Raw genomic sequence first — 20,769 nt, 5'->3', positions numbered from 1 at the left:
GAATAGCACCACCCACTGAATCACCAGCCCAGAGCCTGTAACAGCAAAGTGCATGGAGTTAATAATTCTTATGTAACAATAATTTGTTCTTTCAGCGGTTGAATGTAGCTCAGGAATGCACTAGGAGAGGTGCCCTGTTACTACATCTTGCTTTGCAGTGTGCAGTTTTTTCAGATGAACTAATATTCTCTTACACTACATAATCTGTGCTAACTGTCATTTACAAGAATTTTTGAAGCTTACAAGTATTTTTCCAGCTGTATGTTAGGAAGTTACCACTGATAGAACATTTCAGGCCAGTTGTGGCCGCTAAATCATTTCTTCTGTGCTGAGCCCAGTAACTTGTGCTTGAGTAAGAGAATTTATTTGGGCTAAGGTCTAACTTCCTGAATGTTGGGAATCTGACAACGTTGAGGTCAGGAGAAATTGCCAATTCCTGTAGTAGTTTGTGCCAATGTTCATCTGTTAAAGAAAATCAGGCCTGATTTCTCAACTGAATTTGCCTGGCTTTGGCTTCCAGGCAGCAGTTCTTGTTATCCTTTGTGGTTATTCAAGGTCACATGGCACTTGTTGGTACCAGTCAGGATATTATGCTATGATGTCTTGGCCAAATTTCAACTCAGGTCCTCATTATCTGCTTCCCTAAAATGCCCAGGAACTTTTTATTAGCAAATGATACTCTACGTTTCCTCTCTGTTCTGGTGTTTTGTGCTGGGCATTGTTCTGAGCAGCTGGGTGTTGTCCCAAGAGGTAATCAAATACAATGGTGACAAGAACAATGTAAAAAGGTAGATGAATGCATGGATACACTGATTATCCTCACTACTGACTTCCTTGGAAGTTGAGAGTACTCCATGTTTCACAGGAGGTGTTCAATGCCCAGCCTTGTAAGGTGTAGAAGAGGTAATTCTTTTTCAGTAACAAATCAGTTCTAAAGTGCCCTGACACTGAAAAGTGTTATATCAATGAAAGATCACCATCACCCTGAATTAGGTCATGCAGAAGTTCATATTTTTAAGATTTTTGTCTCTGTCAGTACTTCATGCTTCAAAGAATAAGGTTTCAAGCTTTTGTACAGCTTGCTGAGGATATTTTTTGCATGGGGGAGGGCAAGTGTGGGTGTGTGAATATAAATAGACTGTGCTGCATTAGCTGGTGCTATATAAACACACAGGGTACACAAGGAGACACACTGGCCTAAAAGTTCCATTAAAGGAAAAGGAGTTTCCTTGTGTGGATCAAAGATGATGTTACAGAGCACTGGTCTTGTACTAATAGTAAATATAAGGAGTACATTCAGCAGTAAGCATCAAGAAAGTTAAGAGATTTCTGTAATCAACAGCACTGAGGAAGTTAGGGTCTGTATAGCAGTATATTTAAAATATTTTAATAAACTGGTGTGCGCATGTATATGGATATGGAACTGATTTGCTCTGTGTCGGCTTGCTCCGTGAACTGCTTGTAAGGTTTCTCTTTAACCCAGGTAGTAGAGGCCAAAGGTTTTGGAACAGTACTTTTCTGTTACCATAAAATTCTGAACAGCCATACTATAGAGCAGCATTTCCCAAACTTGTGGGTTTACACTCCACCGCAGGAAAGTCGGTCTCTCTGGTGTCCCCTGTACTGCAGTTGCTGCTGTCATTTCTTTAGCCACTAATTCTCTTGCGCTCCATTAATTCAGCCATGGCCATTTCCTTTGTCGCTGGTTGCTATTGAATGCTGTTGGTGGAGAAAATTGCTGGTAGGGAAATTGGCAGCAATTTCTGGTAAGGGAAGTGGTGGTGCCTGATGTAGGGATGAATGAGCAAATGGGCAGTGAGGGAAGTGGCAGTAGCTGAAGTACAGGGGCATGTAAATGGCTGAAATAGGTGAATGCCAGTTACCATTGTGATTCATGTGTACCCCACCAGCAACCCCCAGGCCCAGAACCCCAGGGGTTTCACCCCACAGGCTGGGAAACACTGGTAGTGAGCACAGTGTATAATCCTAGGGAGTATTGGAGTTGTTACAGTATCACACTGAGTATTCAGAGTATTACTGTTGTATTTGTTTCATATAATCCTACATCCAAACTGACCGGATTTGGGTTTTAGCTCTGTTCCAAGCTGGGGAATTCCTCGGTTTTAATTTTTCAGCTGGATACAGTAAAGCTAACTAATCTAGTGGAACAATCTTAGTCTGCTTGAGCCCAGAGTCTTGGAGGGACACATGCATTTAATGTTCTAGAAAATGAATGCAAATAGCTTTTTGAAAACCATCACCATCCGTGTTAGGAGCAATTAACTTCCCTTGTAGTGACACTTCCTTGCAAAAAAATATTATACAATACATCGCCAAAACCTGAGCATGGCCAAATAAATCATTAGCGGGAACTACTCTGGGCTGTGAACTGTTGTTCTCCAGATGAGGTATAAATCATCTGGACTAGAAGCAGCAGCTGCTGCTGTATTCAGAGCACAGCAAAGACCTTTCTGGGTTGACTTCACCTTTGCTGCTCTCAGTAATGTGTGCTCTTGCAGAAACTGTGGAATCAGGTATTTTTAGAACAAGAAGAATCCCACAGTTAGTCTGAACAATAGGGAGCAAAGGAGAAAATAACTAAGATTCCCTTAGTATTAAATAAATATGGAAGGGAGGTAAAATAATCTCTTTGGAAAAATAAATGCTTATAGTGCAAATGATGGTAAATGCTGGGAACAAGGAGCTGAACATCTATGGGAGAGAACCTGAAATGACCCATAGATTGGCAGTAGTCTGCCCTTCAGGGTTAAACACTTTCTTAAATCCTGATTTCAGGTAACACATGTGCTTATAGCTTACTAAAATCAGTGGGTCTTAAGCATGCGTTTTAAGGCCTTTGTTGAATTGAGGCTTTTAATGAGGGAGCACAGGCTCTTGAGTAAGGTGGTAGTGATTTTAGTGAGAGAATATAAAGGACCCCATTGTCCTCTCTATGCATGTTATCACTGGGTACACTTCCACTGCTTTCAGAGGAGCGGTTGCAGCACATATAAACATATCTAAGCTACTTCACATACCAATATCATGAGCTGTACCAGGCCATCTAGGACTGTGGGTCTGTACTAGGGCACCTACTCTGCTCTGAAGTTGCCTTTTCACAGCTTTTCTGCTATTGGTACCTCAGTGAGCTAGCTTAGAGTTAGCTTGAGTATATGTACCCATTGTGCAAGCACACCTCTGACTGTAGCACACGTGTTTCCACTGTCATGTTCCTCCTGTTGGCCATACCAGAACTGAGCTACCATCCAGAGAGTGAGATGGAAGAGGTTGCCAGACATGGGAGACTTACTGGAAGAGACAGAATGCAAGTAAGCCAAATCCAGATCAAAACTACCACAGCCAAATCTGTAAAGTAAATGGTTTCCTAAGCCTGATTCTCTGCTACATTATGCGTGTCTTCTATTGGTGTATCCCTTTTGATTTCAAAGGACTACCAACACCACATCACCAGATACAAACCAAAACCCATCTGATCTGATCACAGATTGAGTCCATCTCTGTTTTTCTGGACCATGGCATCTGGAAAAAAAAATACAAGGTTCTGCTGATACACAATAAATCTTTCTCTTTGTATTAAAGAGAAGTCCATCCAGACATTCAGAAATAGCTGCCCAATATGCTCTTGAATGTCCTTTTGTTGGGTACTATTAATAAACTATATATGTTTAATTGAAAAGGATGTACAGAAAGCTAACAATGTGGTCCCTCCACAAGATGTATTCAGGGCCAAGCAATGTCACACACAAAATAGGAATGTGTTTGTGTGTCAGATTTGTGCACCCAGATGAACAACTACCTGCACCACTAGGGCTTCAAATTTAGACATGAACATTAATCCATATGATACATGTACAGTTGTATAGGGTACAAATCGGAAAATCCTGACTCTCAGATTTGGATGAACTGCTCACTAGACATAATTAACTTGGTAGATTTAGATCTTTTTTTTCACTTTTTGTTAATTGTCTACAAATCATGAACTTTTGTGTATTTATTTGCTATTAAAGAATTTTAAGAACCGTGTTTGAGATCTTTGGATTTTTGCTAACAATTCATAGTGACTCTTTGGAATTTATTGTTTGACCCAGATGGTCTGCTAAGCCACACGATACTGTTTCTTCTTCCTGACCAGATAAGATGAGCATTTTGGAGATAATACTCTTGTTCAATGCAGCTATTTATATTAACACAATACATACTTCTCCCCAAACTTTTATAAGGGCATTACACAATCCGGCAGAGTTGCAGGCTCTGGCTAGATTTCTGTGAAATCTAGATTTAGTGAGCATATTCCCAAGCACATTTGCCAACTGTTCTTGAGCCCTGGTTTCATGTAACCCATAACCTTCTGTGTTAATATGGTTAATGCTGCAATCAACAGTTCATCAGATACAGTCAAGTTATTTATTTCCTGGATTCTTGTGCCAGGGCCTAGAACTTGTAGTTAATCAGGAACAATTTTCTGCTAAAAATCTGGCATGAAGTTGCAATGGAACTGATACCCGTATATTTGGAAGCATCTAAAGTTTTGATGGCAGACGCATTTAATTTTTTGAATACTCTTACATACCCAAGGTGTTAACTGATAGGATGAATTTGGACTCCCTTTTTTTCTTCTATTTCATTTAAATCCAAACAGAAGCAAGAAAGCACTGCTGTGCTTTAAGATTTGTTACCATTTCTGTAATAGAAACTTCATAATTCAGGGTTTGTTTCTGAACTTTTAAGACTTAAACCAAGATTTAAAATGCAGTCTATGGGGATAAAAATCTGTGTTTTGTTTCCGAGTCATAAGAGAACAAAAAATAATTAGCGTATAACATTTACTGATTTCTGGCACTGTTTTTTGCCCCTATCAAAAACAACCTTGGCAGTCAGATTTGGTGGAATGCAATAGTTTATGGTGTAGGTAAGTCCACTGGGTTTATTTAAGAAAAAAGCAAATTAAGTATAGCTAAATATCTTCTGTGTTCTATGTGTGGATCTCTGGTGGAAGATGGGTGTGCAGGCTGACGACACTGAGGCTTTCAGGATCCACGTTTCAAGAACTAAGAATTTTGCACTGTAGTCTCTTGAAGGCAATAGTGAAGCAGAGATGCAAATAATCAGCTGTGTTTAACTAGCAGACTGAGCACAGGTGTTTGTTTGTGCCTATCCTTGAATTTGACATTTGAATTCTGACATTTGCACCCAGAGTTTATGGACAAACACAGATGCATTTGAAGCAAAACTGAGCCCCTCTTCTTTCCATTGAAGAAAATGCCCATGCTCCAGTTGACTTCAGTAGGTGCAGAGTCAAACCCTCTGTGCCCATGGGTGACTGCATTAACTCACAAATTATGATTTAAAGCAGCCACTAGATGTGTCATTAGTTGAGGGCATTTCTAGGAAGTACCTCTTTTGTGCCTAACACTGGACTGAATGTTCTGTCCCACTGTTTCATTTCCATGTCTTTCTGAAGCTGTTTAGCCTATGCCATCATTATAGTTGGTTCCAGATGTGAATTACACACCAGGTAGTTTATATTTGGAATGAATTTTGTTCAGTTGCTGAATTTGCTCTTCAGTTACGTTACTCCCTTCAGAACCTGCCTTTCTTTTCCCTTTTTGCTTATCCTCTGACATGCTCTTATTCTTACCCCCTGCCACGCTGCTTTTATAAGAACTGGGGACATCTTGGCTTCTACATGTGCTAGTTTTTTCCAGTGACTTGGTACAGTTAGGTAGCTAACAAAGGCCCAAGTTCAGCACTAGCCTTAATTAGCCTTTTATCAGTCCAGTGTAAAGTTTGTTTATATGACTTTATGAGCCCTATATCATGTTAGTCGGTAGTTAGTCAATTCTTGCTCGGTTTTATTGCGTCAATATAATCATAAAAGAGCAAGAAATAACGAAATGAGTTGCAGGAAGAAAGTCTACCCAGGGAACTGCTGACTACACTAGATCATAATGTCAGGACCCAGAACTCTTGGTCAAGGATCACAACATGTAACCCCAGAGGAGGTGAACAGTGGTGGCTTTCTGTTACCTTTGTGCTCTTCCTGACCTGGGACAGCTGTACACACACAGGCTTCTCTAACCTGTTCCAGCTGACAGTAACCCCAGAGGCAGAAGTACCTAAAATTCTTCCAGTTTGCAATTCTACTTACAGAAAAATCATATTGTATACCCCGATACAATGTAGCGCTTTGTGCTCACAGTTAATAGATGTCTGGGACTTTCAGCATTTTGGCTCTTCCCTATCTGCTCCACGGTTACCATACAGTGAATGCATCTATATGTGTGTTTTACTCAGTAGACTAATTAGTTCCATAGTAAAGTTTCACCATAAACATGTGTACCAGTATTAGGGCACAGTAAACTAATTAACTCTGTCATAAGGTAGTACTGTCAGGGACAGTACTATTTTATGGCAGGGTCATTTACTGTGATGAAACGGGTGGGGGCCAGACTCCTGCCTGCTGTCTAGCCACATGGCTCCGCAGGGTCAGCACACTCATGCCCCAGCATAGGTGGAGGGAGAAAATATAATTTGTGGGGGCTGAGCACATGTAGACTTGTGCGTGCATGTGTACATCCCCTCCAGTAAGTAAGTCTGTTGTGGGGAAGGGGCATGAGGGTGCAGATCAAGGCCCCCATGGTGAGGAAGGGAATGGGGCAGAGGCTAAGGTGAATGGGGTCCTGGGATCAGGGAGGGTTGTGGGATGCTCAGAGCCCAGGCAGCTCATCCAAGGGTGTGGGGAGGGCTCCCGCCAACACGCACACCCTGGCACAGGCCCAGGGGGCATATGCCCCCTGGATCTATGTGCGGGGCAGGGGTGGGCTGCTGCTGCAGACTGGGTTCTGTGTCCCATGCACGGGAAGCACATGGCATTGCACCATTCCTGGGACAGTGGCAGTGGGGCACAGAGCCCAGCTGGCAGTGACGGCCCACCTCTGCCCTGTGCACACAGGCCCCAGGGCCCGATTCACCCCAGTCCCTCCCCCACTCCCTCCCTTACCACGGGGGGCCTCAATCTGCCCAGAGTCTGTGCCTGGGCTGCCCTGTGGCCCTACCCACTGCCACCACTGCCCCACATTTGGGGAGACTAAGCTCCATTAGCCCCAGCCTTCTGCTGCCTATGTGCCCCAGCCAGCCCCTCTGCCACCTGACACCACCACCCAGAGCCTGGTGCTGACCCCTGTACACTCTGGAAGCCTAGCTCTGCCCTGCCTTGGCTCGAATTGTTGCTATCCCAGGCATATGTAGATGCTGCGACCAGGAGTAGTTTACTCTGGCTCAGCTTTGGAGTTTATTGCTTCACCTTAAGTTCATGTGTAGATGCACCCAGTGAGAATTAAAATGAGGCAGCTTCTGTCTAAATGAAACAGGGCTTGGTTTTCCTGGATTACCTTTCACAGTTACTGGAGGGAAACTATAGACACAGAGACACTTACTGTGAAGCGGCCAAGTGGGCGCACACAGTGATTGCAGATTGAGAGGCATTAGGGGTCCATGGGTCAGGCAGCTCCACTTGTAATTGCTGTGAGACGTTGAGGTTGTGACCTCTAGTCTGGGGACCTCTGCCTAAAGGCTGATATGGTGGGTGTAGAGGAACAGAGAAGGCTTGCCAGGATGCTTTTTCTGTACACTTCCAACTGGTTCATTCTGTGTCTGTACAGTACTGGGAGGTGGAGTGTGGTCTGTGACTGGAGCTCATAGACACTACCACCTTCTTTCTCCGTGTAGAACGTGCTGTGCAGGCTCTGCACTATTGGGGGATCCACATATGCTGTGGGGATGTCTCTGCTGGCCAAGAGCCACTTTGTGCAAATGCAGTGATGCGAAGTGCCCACCGCTCTGCCAAGGATCTGAAGCAGGGGTGATTTAAAAAATTGTAATAGAAATGTTGTGGCTGTAAAATATCATTGAAAGCTTTTTAGTACAGACATTTCTCTGTTGTTTTTGTTTTGTTCAAGTGCTGTCACACTCAGCTAAGGGCTTGAAAAAAATATGCTGTGAAAGAGCCTAGGTTTAAAAGTGGACGTGTTCAGCATAAGCAAACCAAACTGTCTGAGCTGAGTGAAAGCAGCAGTTAGGGGCCAAGAGAAGGACCTAACGTTATAAATATATTTTAAAATAAACTGTATTTAATGCATTTCCAGTTATTTATTTGATTTTAAAATATTTTAAGGGTCTCAACTGAGGGCTAATAGAGATCACTCTCCTTTGTGGCCTCTTCCTACTCTTGACACTGTATGTTTCCTGCAGTAACTCAAAAGATCAGTTACCTGAATCAAGAATATTAGGACAGTATTAAGGAGACAAAATGAACTCATCTTAATGCAATACATGCTATGGCTTGGTTATAACTGTTATCCCAGAGGTAATAACACTAAGTTTAAGACTGGTTGGATATGGGAAAGTGATGGGCAGCAAATATTTTAAGAGACTGACACAAGCATTTTCCCTATGTATCAGAAGGCTATGACCTCACAGAGGAGACGAGAGAGATATAAGTAGCTTAGTTATTTGTCTTTGTAATTAAACATATTTAAAATAATCATAACCCAGGAAGGAAGAAACAAATTTATTAAATCCCTTGCTGGAAATGGTTATACTTTACTCCTGCCAAGTATGTTGAATGTATTAATAGACTAAATCAGAATTCAACTGTGGAGGTGGAGTGGGTTGAAGGTGAAAGGCTTATTGAAATAAAACAGTTTCTATATCAAATCAGACTAGTGACCTATTTAGTCTAGTCACCAGTCCCTGTTACTAACCAACACCAAATACTTTGAAGGAAAGCATTAGGATCCCTTTCAGGGACTGCTAATTAAATTCGTTTTTCACAGAGCACCCTCTTGGTTTCGTATTATGAGGGAAAATAGGATTACTTAATTTACCATGTCAGTACAATTCATTATTTTGTATGTTCCTATTGTGTCCCCTCTGAATTCATGTTCTATCTAAAATAAACAATGCTATTCTTTCCATCTCTCCATATAGATATCACTCCTATAGTTTCTAGTAATTTGCATTGCCTATCTCTGGATCATTTTTATTTTTGCTCTTTAGATAGGGTGAATAGATTAAGTTGTACTACTAGTTTATATAACTGACATCTTAAGATTTGCATGATTATTTTCCATCCCCTCCTTTATACATCCCAACATTTTGTTTGCTTGTTTAGACTGCCACTGCTCAGTGAGCAGAGGTTTTCATTAAGCTAATCACATTTCCATCCTGGTGTGAAATCCTGAAGCTTTTGAAGTCACAGGAGTTTTGCAGTGACTTCAGTACAGCCAAAACTTCAGCCCAGTCTTTTCTCTATGATATTAGTTTAGAATCCTATCCAACAGTGCCTCTGAATAGTCCAAATTATTTCTTCCTGTATGTGTTCAGATGCCTGAATCGGCACTGAGTTTCATCTACTCCTGTGCCATTCTTCACGTCAGTTAGACCTCTCTGAAGTTTGTCGCAATCTTTTCTGTACTGCACTAACCTAAGTTACTTTCTGTTACCTGTAGATTTTACCACTTTATTGTTCGGCTCCTTTCACAGGTCATTAATATATTAAATAAAAATGGTCCTAGTACAGAACCCCATAATGGACCTTAACATTTTGATGGGTTAAAAATTGACCTTTTATTCCTTATCCTGTTGTCTAACTTTTAGCCAATACACCTGGTAATGCTTTAGCTCCCAGTCCATGACTAGGTTGCTACTTTAGTAGCTTCTAGCAAGGACTTTGTCAAAAGTGTTTTGCGAATCCAGATGCATTATAACCACTGGGCTTCCTTTCTTTACTGTCTAGGAGGAGCTGAAGTTTTCTTCCCTGGGAAGTTTTTGAAAGTACTTGCTGTCTGGTACAATCTAGCGTGTTCCATAAAGAAGAGATTTAGCTCCTCTGAAGCATTTTTATGAGCCCTAGAGTAAGTTGTCTTTGGTAGGAATATGTTAGCAGCATTCAGAGATGGGTTGATTCCAGCAAGAGCAGAGAATTTTCCTTGCTCATTTGAAAAAGGCAATGACACTTAACAATTTGGCCTGTTGTTCTGCCTGGTGCTCTCAAAATTCTCTAAAAGTTCATAACTGTCTAAAACACTTTTGGTCAGTGTTTTCTTTTTGAGAGAAATGGATTAATTCATAAAAACTACCTCTCAGGCACTGCTCTGGACATGCCTGGGCAATTAGGGTCAATGATCAGTCAGTGAGAGCTTCTACTGATGTCAATCTTGACCTTTCCAAGACTTGTGCTTGCTTTTGCACATCTGACTAATCTCATTAACTGCACTGGGACAACATAGTCTTAAAGTGAGGCATGTGTACAAGAGTTGGCAGGATCAGGGCCTTAATAGTCTTATTAGAAAGTTTAGCGGGTAGAGTAAGTTAAGAACTAGTCTGAACCAGTCTTTTCTGGGAACCGTGTCTTTCCATTCTGATACTCTTGCAGATGAATTACTCAGCATTAATAAACACTCTTCTGCTTCCAGATTTTTGTTATCCAGTTCAGTGTGTGTATTTTTAAAACCTGCAAAGTTAGATTTGTATCGGCATTGATTTTTTCAAAGATCCTGCACAGCTCTCTGTGCATGTGTGCTACGTGACATGCTTTGTCCATGTAAGTCATAGGCATTGCTATTATACTCATATCTATATGGTCCCATGCACACATCTAGATGGTCCAGCCTTCCTCCCATGGAAACAAATTATAACACACCCAACACTAAGTGGAATAGTTTGCATTAAACCCATGTATTTAGGAAGACACTAAAACATAATAGCTCTCTGGTCAGGGCTGCTGCCACCATTGGATTGCTTGATACTTCCCTGGCTGCAGGTGAAGGGTACACAGTCGAACAAGGCTATTAAGGAAGGATGCTGTTTATTTTGACAAGGGCAGACATATCTGTTTCTGCAGGCAGTGATCCAGACGAAGATGGCAGTGGGCTCCCTGCAGATACTGAGAGCTTAGCCTACCAGCATAAGCTGTCCCTACCCAGTAGATGTAATACTGCTGAACTGACCTGGAATATAGTCAGGTGTGAAATAAGAGACAAGAACAGCAGCTCAGGATGAGCATAAAAGTAGTGAAACAAAGGGCCCTCCTCTCTGTACCCAGCAGCCCCAGCCTCTCCTTATATATGTTCCAGTGTTCACCTGTTTTATCACAGGCTGAGCTAGCAGATCTTTTCAGCTAGCAGCTGACAGTTCTCCCAGGTCTGCTGAATGGCAAGAAATGTCCTTCGATGCAGAGATCAAGATGGGGGAATCACAGTGCAGAGGAATTATGTGGAAGCAGCAGCAGAGCATAGGGAGAAGCAGCAGGGCCACTAGGAGGATGTCTGGCTCACTGGCCATTAACATTCTGGTCTGCTCTGCCGCATTTCTGTGAAAACCCCTCTTCTCCCTCCCTCCTCCTTGCTCCCTCCACAGCTCTTCCTGGTCCCTCCCCCCTGCACTTGCTCTTCACCTTTCTTTCTCTCATTTTCCTGTCACCTGATTTCTGCCTTCCCCTTTTTATCCCTTAGGAGATGATATAAAGGAAACAGATTTAGGGCACTTTGTACCTGCCAATGTGCTGCTTCCCCTCTCCACAGCATTCTGCCTCCCCCGCCTTCCGCTCCTCAGGGCATTCCCAGCTTGCTGCTACCGGTGGTATTTAACAGGTACCCTCATAGCTGCCTTGCAGCACTGCTTCTTTTGTATGCAGGGCTAACAACAGAGGAATGGAGAGGAAATGAAGGAACAGCAGCACTGCAGGTAGGCCTGTATCTTCCAAAAAGTCCTAGCAGCCCTGAGTCATACATATTGAGTGAGAGCAGAAGGCCCCATAGCAACAATCAATGAACATTTTGCAGTTATATTGTGGCTTTTATTTGAGGATCTCAGAGAGAGGGTGAGGAGCATTGCTGTCAGCTTGCAGATCAGTCTGAGATTCCTGGTGATTATCTTCAGTACGGATATTTCCAGACTAACTAATTATAATAATTACACTTGTTTATTATTGGTATTGTTGTACCCCCTAAGGACCTCCACTGAGATCAGGGGACTTTCATGCTGCATACTGCATAAATATGGAGTAAAGGCTTGTATATACTTAGAAGTTTTGGCATGCTAATGACAGAACAATAATTAAAGCAGCAAGTCCCTCCTTCCCAACCAGCTCAGTCTAGACAAGGGATGTGACTACTCTATACCATCTCCCAGTTCTTTCAGTGAGGGATGCTCCTGGGCACATCCTGCTCGTGTATGTCAAGCCTGGAAATGCAGCAGCAAAGCAGCTACTCTCAAGCTCATTGGGCTCCAGAGATCACAAGAGTAGTCACAGGGAAATGCCCCCAGACTGGCTTCACTGCTCTGTACTTGGATTTGGCTCATGTGAACAGGAGCAGCTGGGTGCAGCATGCTCAAAAGACTCCTTGGGAATCCCAAGGACAAGATGTTGACATACCCTAGGAGTATACTGTCAGTACAGCAAAGTCAGTACAGTGTACTGACAAAACACCAGCCACGCTGTGCTTTCTACTAGAATAGTAGAATCAGCCCCCAGGAGCAAAACAAGCTGTACAACTAAAAGCATGATTTTGCATTCATCTGCATCAAGGGCTGCTGCTAGTACAGCAGTGTTGGTCAGGGGATCACACTGATCCACAGTCCTACCTGACATAGGGAGAAACCTGTAGTATAAGCATAGCACAAGCTATACTAGTAAAGGGTATCTTTATACTGCATCTACACTACGGTGTAGTTCTATAGGGGAAAAAACTGCACAACAAAAATAGTGATGTTGATAGAACTGTTTAAGTTGAGACAAGCTCTAACAGAGAGGTTCTGCCTCAAAATGCTCACCATCTAATCTGACATGGATTGGGGAAGGGATGCAATGCATGAACAGGGTGATCCTTGTGGTTACAAGCATCATGTTAGAGCCATGAGGCCTGTGTGGGAAGAAGTTGGTTTCTTTCCATACTAATTTTCTGGATGGAGTTTTGCTGAGAGATAATAGCTACCTAGGTAGACAAAGGAGGGAAGGGGGCATGGAGAGCAGAGGATAAGCAAAAAGATAGAAGAAGGGGAGTTGCAAGAGCAGGTTGAATGAGATGACTGGAAGGGTGGGACAGGAGGTACCTGGATCAAATAGCTTATAAGCAGCAAGAGTAACAACTCTAATAAGTAGCTCAGCTCTGGTGATATCATCAGGGTCCAAAAGCCCTCATGGCAACTACCTGTTTCTGCTCTTGCTGACTGTTTCTGCCAATTTCTCTCTTAATTAAACACATGCAGAGTCTAAAGTATAGTTTACAATAACGTATCATCTCTGATTATTTCCAGGCTGTTCTAGACCAAATAAAAAGGAAGAAAGCTGTCCCAATTTTGTAACCTGGCAGTGGCACAAGATACACCTGTTTGGCTGAGGGTTGCTCTGTTCTGTTTTAGAAGCTACACAGCAGGATAACTTGGAAATGTTTGACTAACTTAGAGTTTGTACAGTCCTCTCCTCATCTTGGCTGTGGTGAATTAATAAATACCTTGCTGTTGCAACATTAAGGGCTTCTTCTGTAAGTCAGGGTGGGATTTGGGCTTCAGGGTTTAATTTCTTTAAATTAATTTAGCTCTTGATTGATCACCCTGGAGACTTGAAGGGCCCTATTTATCCTCAGAACAAGCATAGCCTGGCAGCCATAGTGCCAGCGTCTTTAAACTGACTCCCTCTGTGTCCTGACCTTGCCTTGAAGACTCCACCAATGTCTTGTCTACATTAGGAAAATTAGTCATATTCTTCTTAATTACAATTTTTCATTGCTTTACTAAGCTCTTCTGTTTTGCGGTGTCCTCACAGGCACCTATCTGTTGTGTCTACCTCTCATACCCTGATGACAACTAGAGAGTTAGCATACTGAGATGGGGACTGCTCCCTTCATCAGTGTACAGTCTCTAGCACAGTGGGATCCTGGTCATGTATAGGGAGGGGTTCACCATACTAGAAATAGAGAACTAAATAAATTACATTTTTATTACACCACCTGCTCAAGATGAGAATGGCCTGAAACCCAGCTCAAAACACAACCTGTGTTACGATTAACGCCCCCACAGCTGCACTGTTGCTCAAAGTACCCTGTGTTAGGTATTTGGACAGCAGCAATCATTGTTATCAGAGGTGCTTCACTAATGCTGGGACAATAGAGGGAGAGGTTAATCAGAAGAGTATAGATACAGCCCTGGAAACACGAGGCTGAAATTGGTTACTTATTCCCAGTTCCTGGTTCCTTGTCAATCTTTACAGAATTAAAGGGTGTTAGCAATGAATTTGATGAGCTGAAGAGTTAGAATTTAAGAAAAAATACATATTTACTAATAAAAATGTTAAATAATACTATGTATTAAGTCCAAAGCCTTGAATAAAGAGCTGAGATTAGGCTGGGATTATGGAGCAGAATCCTTTTCGAGTCACCCCAAAATACACATCACTGCCACTGGAAGGACACTTCTGAATAAATCTGGGCAGGGTGCTGTCTGACCTGAAGCTTGGTTTTGCTTGCCAGCCTGCCCACTGATGCCTCCCACCCTCCCAGCCTGTGTGCTATGTATATAGCACTGAACAAGGAGCTGGGTTTGGGCTGGGATTACAGGTAGAAATCCTTTTTGGGTCACCCCAGACTACATGTCTCTGCCACTGGGGTCTCCTGAAGAAGCCTGGGCCTCTACTTGACCCAAAGCTTGGCTTTTGTGTGCTAACCTGAAAACTGACAACTCTTTAGGCCTTTGCAATAAATAGCTTCATATAAAGAACTGGGTTTGGGCTGGGATTATGGGACAAAATACTTTTTGGGTCACCCCAGACATGTTTCTGTCACTGGGGGACTCTGCTGAAGAAGGCTGGGCAGGCTTGCCTTATCTGAAGCTTGGTTGTCACGTGCCAGCTTGCTAGTTCATGGTCTTAACAGGCCTATGTGCTAAACGCATGGCCATGAATAAGGAGCTGATCTTGGGTTGGGATTATCCGGTAAAATCCTTTGAATCACCCCAAAACACAAATCGCCACTACCTGGAAAATCTCCTGAAGAAGTCTGGGAGGCTGCTGCTTGACCTGAAGCTCGGTTTTTGTGTACTAGCCTCTCAACTGATGGCCCCTCAGATCTACGTCCTATTTACATAGCACCAAATAAAGAGGTTTGGGGCTGGGGTTACAGGTGAAAATCCTTTTTGGGTTCCCCCAAAACATGTCCTTGTCACCAGGGGGCTCTCCTGAAGAAGTCTGGGCAGGGCACTGCCTGGCCCAATACTCAGTTTTTGCATGCCAGCCTGCCAATTGACAGCCCCCCAGAGCTGTGTGCTATGTACATTCCTGCAAATAAGGAACTAACTATGAGCTGAGATTCTGGGACAATATCCTTTTCAGATTCCCCCAAGATACACCTCTCTACCACCTGAAGAATCTCCAGAAGATAGGTTCCTGCTCGACATGATGCTTGGTTTTGAGCGCCAGCCTGCCACTGGACACCCAATCCCTGCATGCTAAGTATATTACACCAAATAAGGAGTTTATTTTGGGCTGGGATTATGAGGCAAAACCCACTTTGGATCACTCCAAACCACATATCTCCCTGACCAGGGGACTCTCCTGAATAAGTCTGGGCAGGATGGTGCCACTCTCCCAAAGAAGCCTTTTTAGGCCCCATTTGATCCTCGGCTTTTTCCACCAGAGATTTCTATACACAATGTTAAGTAAAATGGCAGTGTAAGAGTTATGTTGAAGCCATAATATTAAGTAAACCGAAACAAAACCATATGCATATCTAACTCTATATCAATTTACCAAGCCATCCCTTCTCAAATGCTGGCTTTTCAGAGATGGTAGTACCCTATTCCCTTGGTGTGTTTTGTGGTGATCCAAAAAGGATTTTGCCCTATAATCCCAGTCTAATCTCAGGTCTTTTTTTCAGGGCTGTGTATTTGATACATTATATTATTTACACTGTGATTAGTAAATACACACTTTTGATGAAATCTTAACTTTTTAGCTTGTGTAATTCACTACTAACAACCTTTCATTGTGTAAAGATTGACTTTGAAAAAGGAACCAGGAACTGGGATTAAGGTATCAACTGCAGCCTCATTCCAGATGAGGTTCATCCGGGAAACATGCAGCACCTTCTGCCAGAAGGCTCACATGAGCTGTCTGTGTTACCAATGCCCTGACAGGCCAGTGTCCTCTTAACTGAGCCTTGCAGATAAATGGCTCCATTCAAGCAGTGGCAGCAATAAAGGCATGATCTATCCCTTCCATTTGCTTTGGGAGCTGTGGCTTGCTGCTCCCATAGCACACAACTCATAAATGATTGGGAATCTGGTTGTAAACCAGGCAGTTTCATGGTTAGGTCTGATCTGTGCTGTGACTGGTATCTGAATTGTAATCTGCTCCCCTCACCTGGTCATAGGGGTTGTATAGATGGGACCTTTTGTTTTTTTCGTTTTCCTTTGGCTAGTGGATTTTTTTTCCGGGCAGCTCCTTCTTGAGCATCAGAGTGAGTTGGTGTAATGGGAGGGCGTAGCCTGTCTCTTATTATTGCTCCTTTGCTGTCTCGTTCCATCTCTATGTGGCCTAAGCTCCATCACCCGCTGGTTCTATTTTCAAATAAGCACTTTCGTGTTTTCTCCCATGTTGCTCTTCATGCCTGGAAGAAATAAACATCCACAGAAACACGACACGGTTCTTCTGCCAATCCCTCCTCCAAACTCTCCCTTGTCTTGATGCCTGCAAAGAACATGACGGCAGTTCGGTTGTTGGCATGCGAGTCTCCAGCTTATCAGGCTCACCAACACTGTCCCATTTTCATTTTGTACTCTCCCCGACCCTCGTTTCTAGCCATGTGTTGCCTCAGGTCTTATCATCAGAGCAGTGGCTTGCAATCATTTTAGGCCCGAGGGCCCCGTCCAGAACTTGTGAGAACTGAGCAATACCCACTTCCAAACTGGATTTCTTTGGTGCGGTGCTTGCCTGCCTGATGATGAGGTAAGGGGGGTACAGTGCATACCTCACTGATGAGGTAACGGGGTGTAGTGCGTACCTGATGAGGAAAGAGAGGTATAGTGTGTACCTGATGAGGAAAGGGAGGTATAGTGGGGGGGGGGGGGTCTGGTGTGTACATGATGAGGAAAGGGAGGTATAGTGGGGGGGGGTCTGGTGTGTACCTGATGAGGAAATGAAGGTGGGGTCTGGTGTGTACCTGATGAGGAAAGGGAGGTATAGTAGGGGGGGAGGTATAGTAGGGGGGCGGTCTGGTGTGTACCTGATGAGGAAACCGGGGGACAGCGTGTACCTGCTTGATGGGGGCTCAGGAAGGAGCTGGGGAGAGGAAGGGCCCGCCCCGCACTTACCCCCCGGTGTCCGCAGGCGCCTCCCCGGCGCGGGCCTGGCACAGGCGTCCCGCAGGCGCGGAGCGGAGCTGCCCCAGCCCCGTTGCAGCCGGACCCTGCGGAGGGGACGGGACACGCGGGGGCCCCGCCCCTCCGCCCGGGCCCCGCCCCTCGCCGCGGCCGCCGGCGCCTCATTCATGCGGCGGCGCGGGGAGCGCGGGGAGCGCAGCGCGGAGCCGGCCGCGACCCCGACCCCGACCCCCTCCCCCCGCGCGTGAGCGGCTGGGCCGGGCCGCGGAGCCATGCGGTGGCTGCGGGGCGCGCGGGGGGCCTGGCGGCTGCTGCCGCGGCGCTCGCTGCTGGCCGCGCTCTTCCTCTTCTCGCTCTCGTCCTCCTTCCTCTACTTCGTCTATGTGGCGCCCGGCATCGGTGAGGGGCCGCGGGGGCGGGACCGGGACCATCCGCCGGGCGGGCGCGGAAACTTCCGGAGGGCTGGGGCCGGGCCCGCGGGCGTCTGTGCGCGGCGCCATTCGCCCGGACTCGCCGGTGCGGGGTCGCGGCCCGGCTGTCGCCTCAGGGCCGGGAGGAGGCTTCCCCGGGCAGGTGGCTGCAGGCGGGGCCCGCCCCGCCCTGCCAGACCTCGGGGCTCGCCTCCCCTGACGCCTCCAGCCTGCGAGAGGGCCCCTGGAGAGGAAGCTCCCTTTGCTGGAGCCCCACAGGTGTCTTTTTTTTTTTTTTTCAATTTTCAGGGCCTTCAGTTTGTGATTGCAAGGGGCGCGGTGGGGTGGGGTGGGCTGGGCGGCAAAGTCAGCTCTCCTTAAGGGGGCAGGGGGAGAAATGCCCCCTCTTGCTCCAGCCTTCACGTTTCTTGCCCCTAGCTGAGCCCATGTGCTCATCCTCATGGCATGTCCCGTGCAGGTCCTGCCTTGGCACTGGGTCCGTGCCAGTCACGCCTTGCTCTCTGGTTATTGGAGGGGTTGCTTTGAGCTGTGGACGTCACGGCTGCTGTAGACGGGGTCAGATTGTAGGCGTGCCCGGTCTTCTGCCCGGCCCCAGCCCCGCTGGTCATTTATGTGACCAGAAAGAAGGACTCAGTCAGGACTGTGGGGCTGCTTTCCTGCCCCTTGTCCATTCGCGTCTCCAGGAAGAGAGGCATTTTCCTTAGACTTGTTCAAGGATTAGTGGGCACTGTCTAGTGTGCTCTGCTTAGTCCCCCTGTCACCCCTTGGTACATTCGTTTTTAACCTATGACCTTCACTCCTGTCCCTACTTGCTCATAGATTCATAGTTGTTAGGGGCTGGAAGGGACCTTGCAGATGGTTGGGTCCAGCCCCAGCGAGGTGACTGTCCGGTTTCCTCTTGAAAACCACCAGGGTAGGTGCCTGCACCACCTCTGGAAGAAGTTTGTTCCTCAGTCTGTTCTTTTGTTGTCCCAAGTAGTTGGTTGACACACATTTAATAGGCCCCCCTGTTAACAGGAGGGGGCTGACTGTTGCGCTGTGGGCACACAGGCCTTAAACAGGCCTGTGGCAGGGAGTGGGTGCTGAATGGGAGACTGAAGTAGGGTCTGACCAGGGTGGGGTTTTTCCCCCTACTGTTCCTCTGCATGGCAGCCTCCAGCATTTAAGGCTAGAAAGTTTAATTCAGAGGTGGTACCCTTCACTCATGCTCAATAGCTATTGATACTGCTTTCCTCCCAGAATTTGTCCAGTTCCCCTTTTTCTGAACCTAGCTGAACTGTTATCTTCTATCAGGAATTCATACTTGAATGACATGCTGTGTGAAAAAGAACTTCATTTTGTTAAACTTACTACCTGCTAGTTTTATATTATGATGCCTAGTTCTTGTGACCCCTTGCATTATCTAAGAAGCATTACTGACTTTAACCTCAATTTTTTTTAATGTGTCATGAGCTGCGATTATAAAGTATTTATCTTGGGTCATAACTCCTTTCTTGCTAGTCAGCCATAATATACCACACATGCATGATGGACTGGGCAGACATGCAATGAAATGCCTGTAATTTGTTTATTGCCTGCTCTTATCCCTTGCGAGAGAGATTTTATTGTACTTTGTACTTTAGAAAGTAACAAAGACAGTTATTTCCATGGGATGCTGGAGTTAGACTGTTCTCAGTGGTGGCAGATAACAGAAAAAGGAGCAACGGTCTTATCTAATCTAAATTTTGCTTGCTGCAAGTTATTAGGAAAACTTTTCTCACTAGAAGAGACCTCCCCACCTCACCACTGTTGGTGGGATTGGCCGCATCTGGACCCCCTGCCCTTGAGCAGCAAGATTGGCTGCAGGGGGGGGTTCTCCCTGGTCAGCGGAAATGGTTGTGGGGTTGTGTCCCCCCCAGTTGGCAGCACTGGTCACAGGGGTGGCACGTACCCTCCTCCCCTGACTAAGGTGGCATGGTTGAACTAGATGACTTCCTGAGGTCCCTTCCAGCCCTCATTTTCTATGATTCTGTGACATCATAGCTCAAGGGAAAATTTGGCCTGAAACCTAACTTGTGGTACAGCAAGCTGTTAAAAAAAAAAATAATAAAAAAAAAAATGGTTAAACAATTTGTGGGTGTTTCACGTTAATTACATTTCTCTGGTTTCTGTGAACTCCACGCCTTGTAGCCTTGTCCTGGAGCATGAGAACCCAGCTGAAACCTACCAGTGTGCTTCTAAAGGGAGCTTTTGCTTGTTTCTATTTAGTATGTGTCCTTTCCCTGGTATCCAGCTTTGGAAACCTTCTGGAAAAGTAGTAATTTGTGGGATCTTCATCTCCACACAGATTCAAATGCTGAGTAGAGATGATAAAAAAGCAGTTGGAGACCGTGGCCACACCTTCTGCTTCCTTGCAGGTGAAGAAATGTCTAGGCTTGGAGTTGTTTGAGTGTCATATCCAAAATGTTAGCAAATTTACACTGTTGCATGCCTACTTTTTGTTTGCAATGCTGCCATTGAGCTTCTTGATAATGGTCAAATGAGGTTCCCAGAGACCTGTAGAGAAAAGATGGTTCTGTTAGGCGTGGAAAATGTCAGGAAAATGTCCCTGTTTCTGGAGTTAGGGATGCATTTCTACTTTCTTCTTTCTATAGGGAGCAAATTTTCCCTGACCTCTGGTGTACAGGGCCTTTTCACCTCCAGTCCGTGCATCTGACTTTGGATCAGCTGTTTCCCAGGGCTTGGCTGAATGTGTTGGAGCCAAAATTCCACATGCTTACTGAAATTCATAGCTGTAAATCAAACTCTAAAGTCTATGGTGCTTCTGTTTATGAACTGTTATACAAGGGCTAATGGGCAACTTGACAATCATTTATTCCATCAGCCAATGACCCAGTGTTTCCAACAACTCTGGGAATAAATGTCTCTATGAAACTAGTGCTTCCTGTACATCTGCATGTGGCAG

General features: G+C 45.0%; 1 protein-coding gene and 1 long non-coding RNA gene across 3 annotated transcripts in view; one reads left to right on the top strand and one right to left on the bottom strand.

Annotated features, from left to right (window-relative positions):
* Positions 1-606: 606 nt before the first annotated feature.
* Positions 607-17,518, bottom strand: LOC149856674 (uncharacterized). Of its 2 annotated transcripts, none has more exons than XR_016444440.1 (3): positions 17,386-17,518; positions 11,574-16,762; positions 607-3,540 (listed from the first exon to the last, which is right to left on the bottom strand). It is a non-coding gene; the product is annotated as an uncharacterized LOC149856674 (long non-coding RNA). The 2 variants fall into 2 exon arrangements; XR_016444439.1 differs by having other exon boundaries at positions 11,574-17,075; positions 17,386-17,473.
* Positions 17,519-17,534: 16 nt separating this feature from the next.
* Positions 17,535-20,769, top strand: part of B4GALT5 (beta-1,4-galactosyltransferase 5) — a 52,482-nt gene continuing 49,247 nt past the window's right edge. Inside the window, exon 1 of the mRNA XM_090064668.1 lies at positions 17,535-17,793. Within this exon, the coding sequence (XP_089920794.1) occupies positions 17,667-17,793 (127 nt within the window). The 5' untranslated portion in view covers positions 17,535-17,666. The remainder of the gene's footprint in view (positions 17,794-20,769) is intronic.

The sequence above is a fragment of the Crocodylus siamensis genome, chromosome 10, assembly GCF_052110815.1.
Source record: "Crocodylus siamensis isolate JL-2025a chromosome 10, ASM5211081v1, whole genome shotgun sequence".
Lineage (NCBI taxonomy): Eukaryota > Metazoa > Chordata > Crocodylia > Crocodylidae > Crocodylus > Crocodylus siamensis.
Note: the sequence above shows the minus strand (reverse complement) of the source record. Positions and strands in the feature narration are given on the sequence as shown.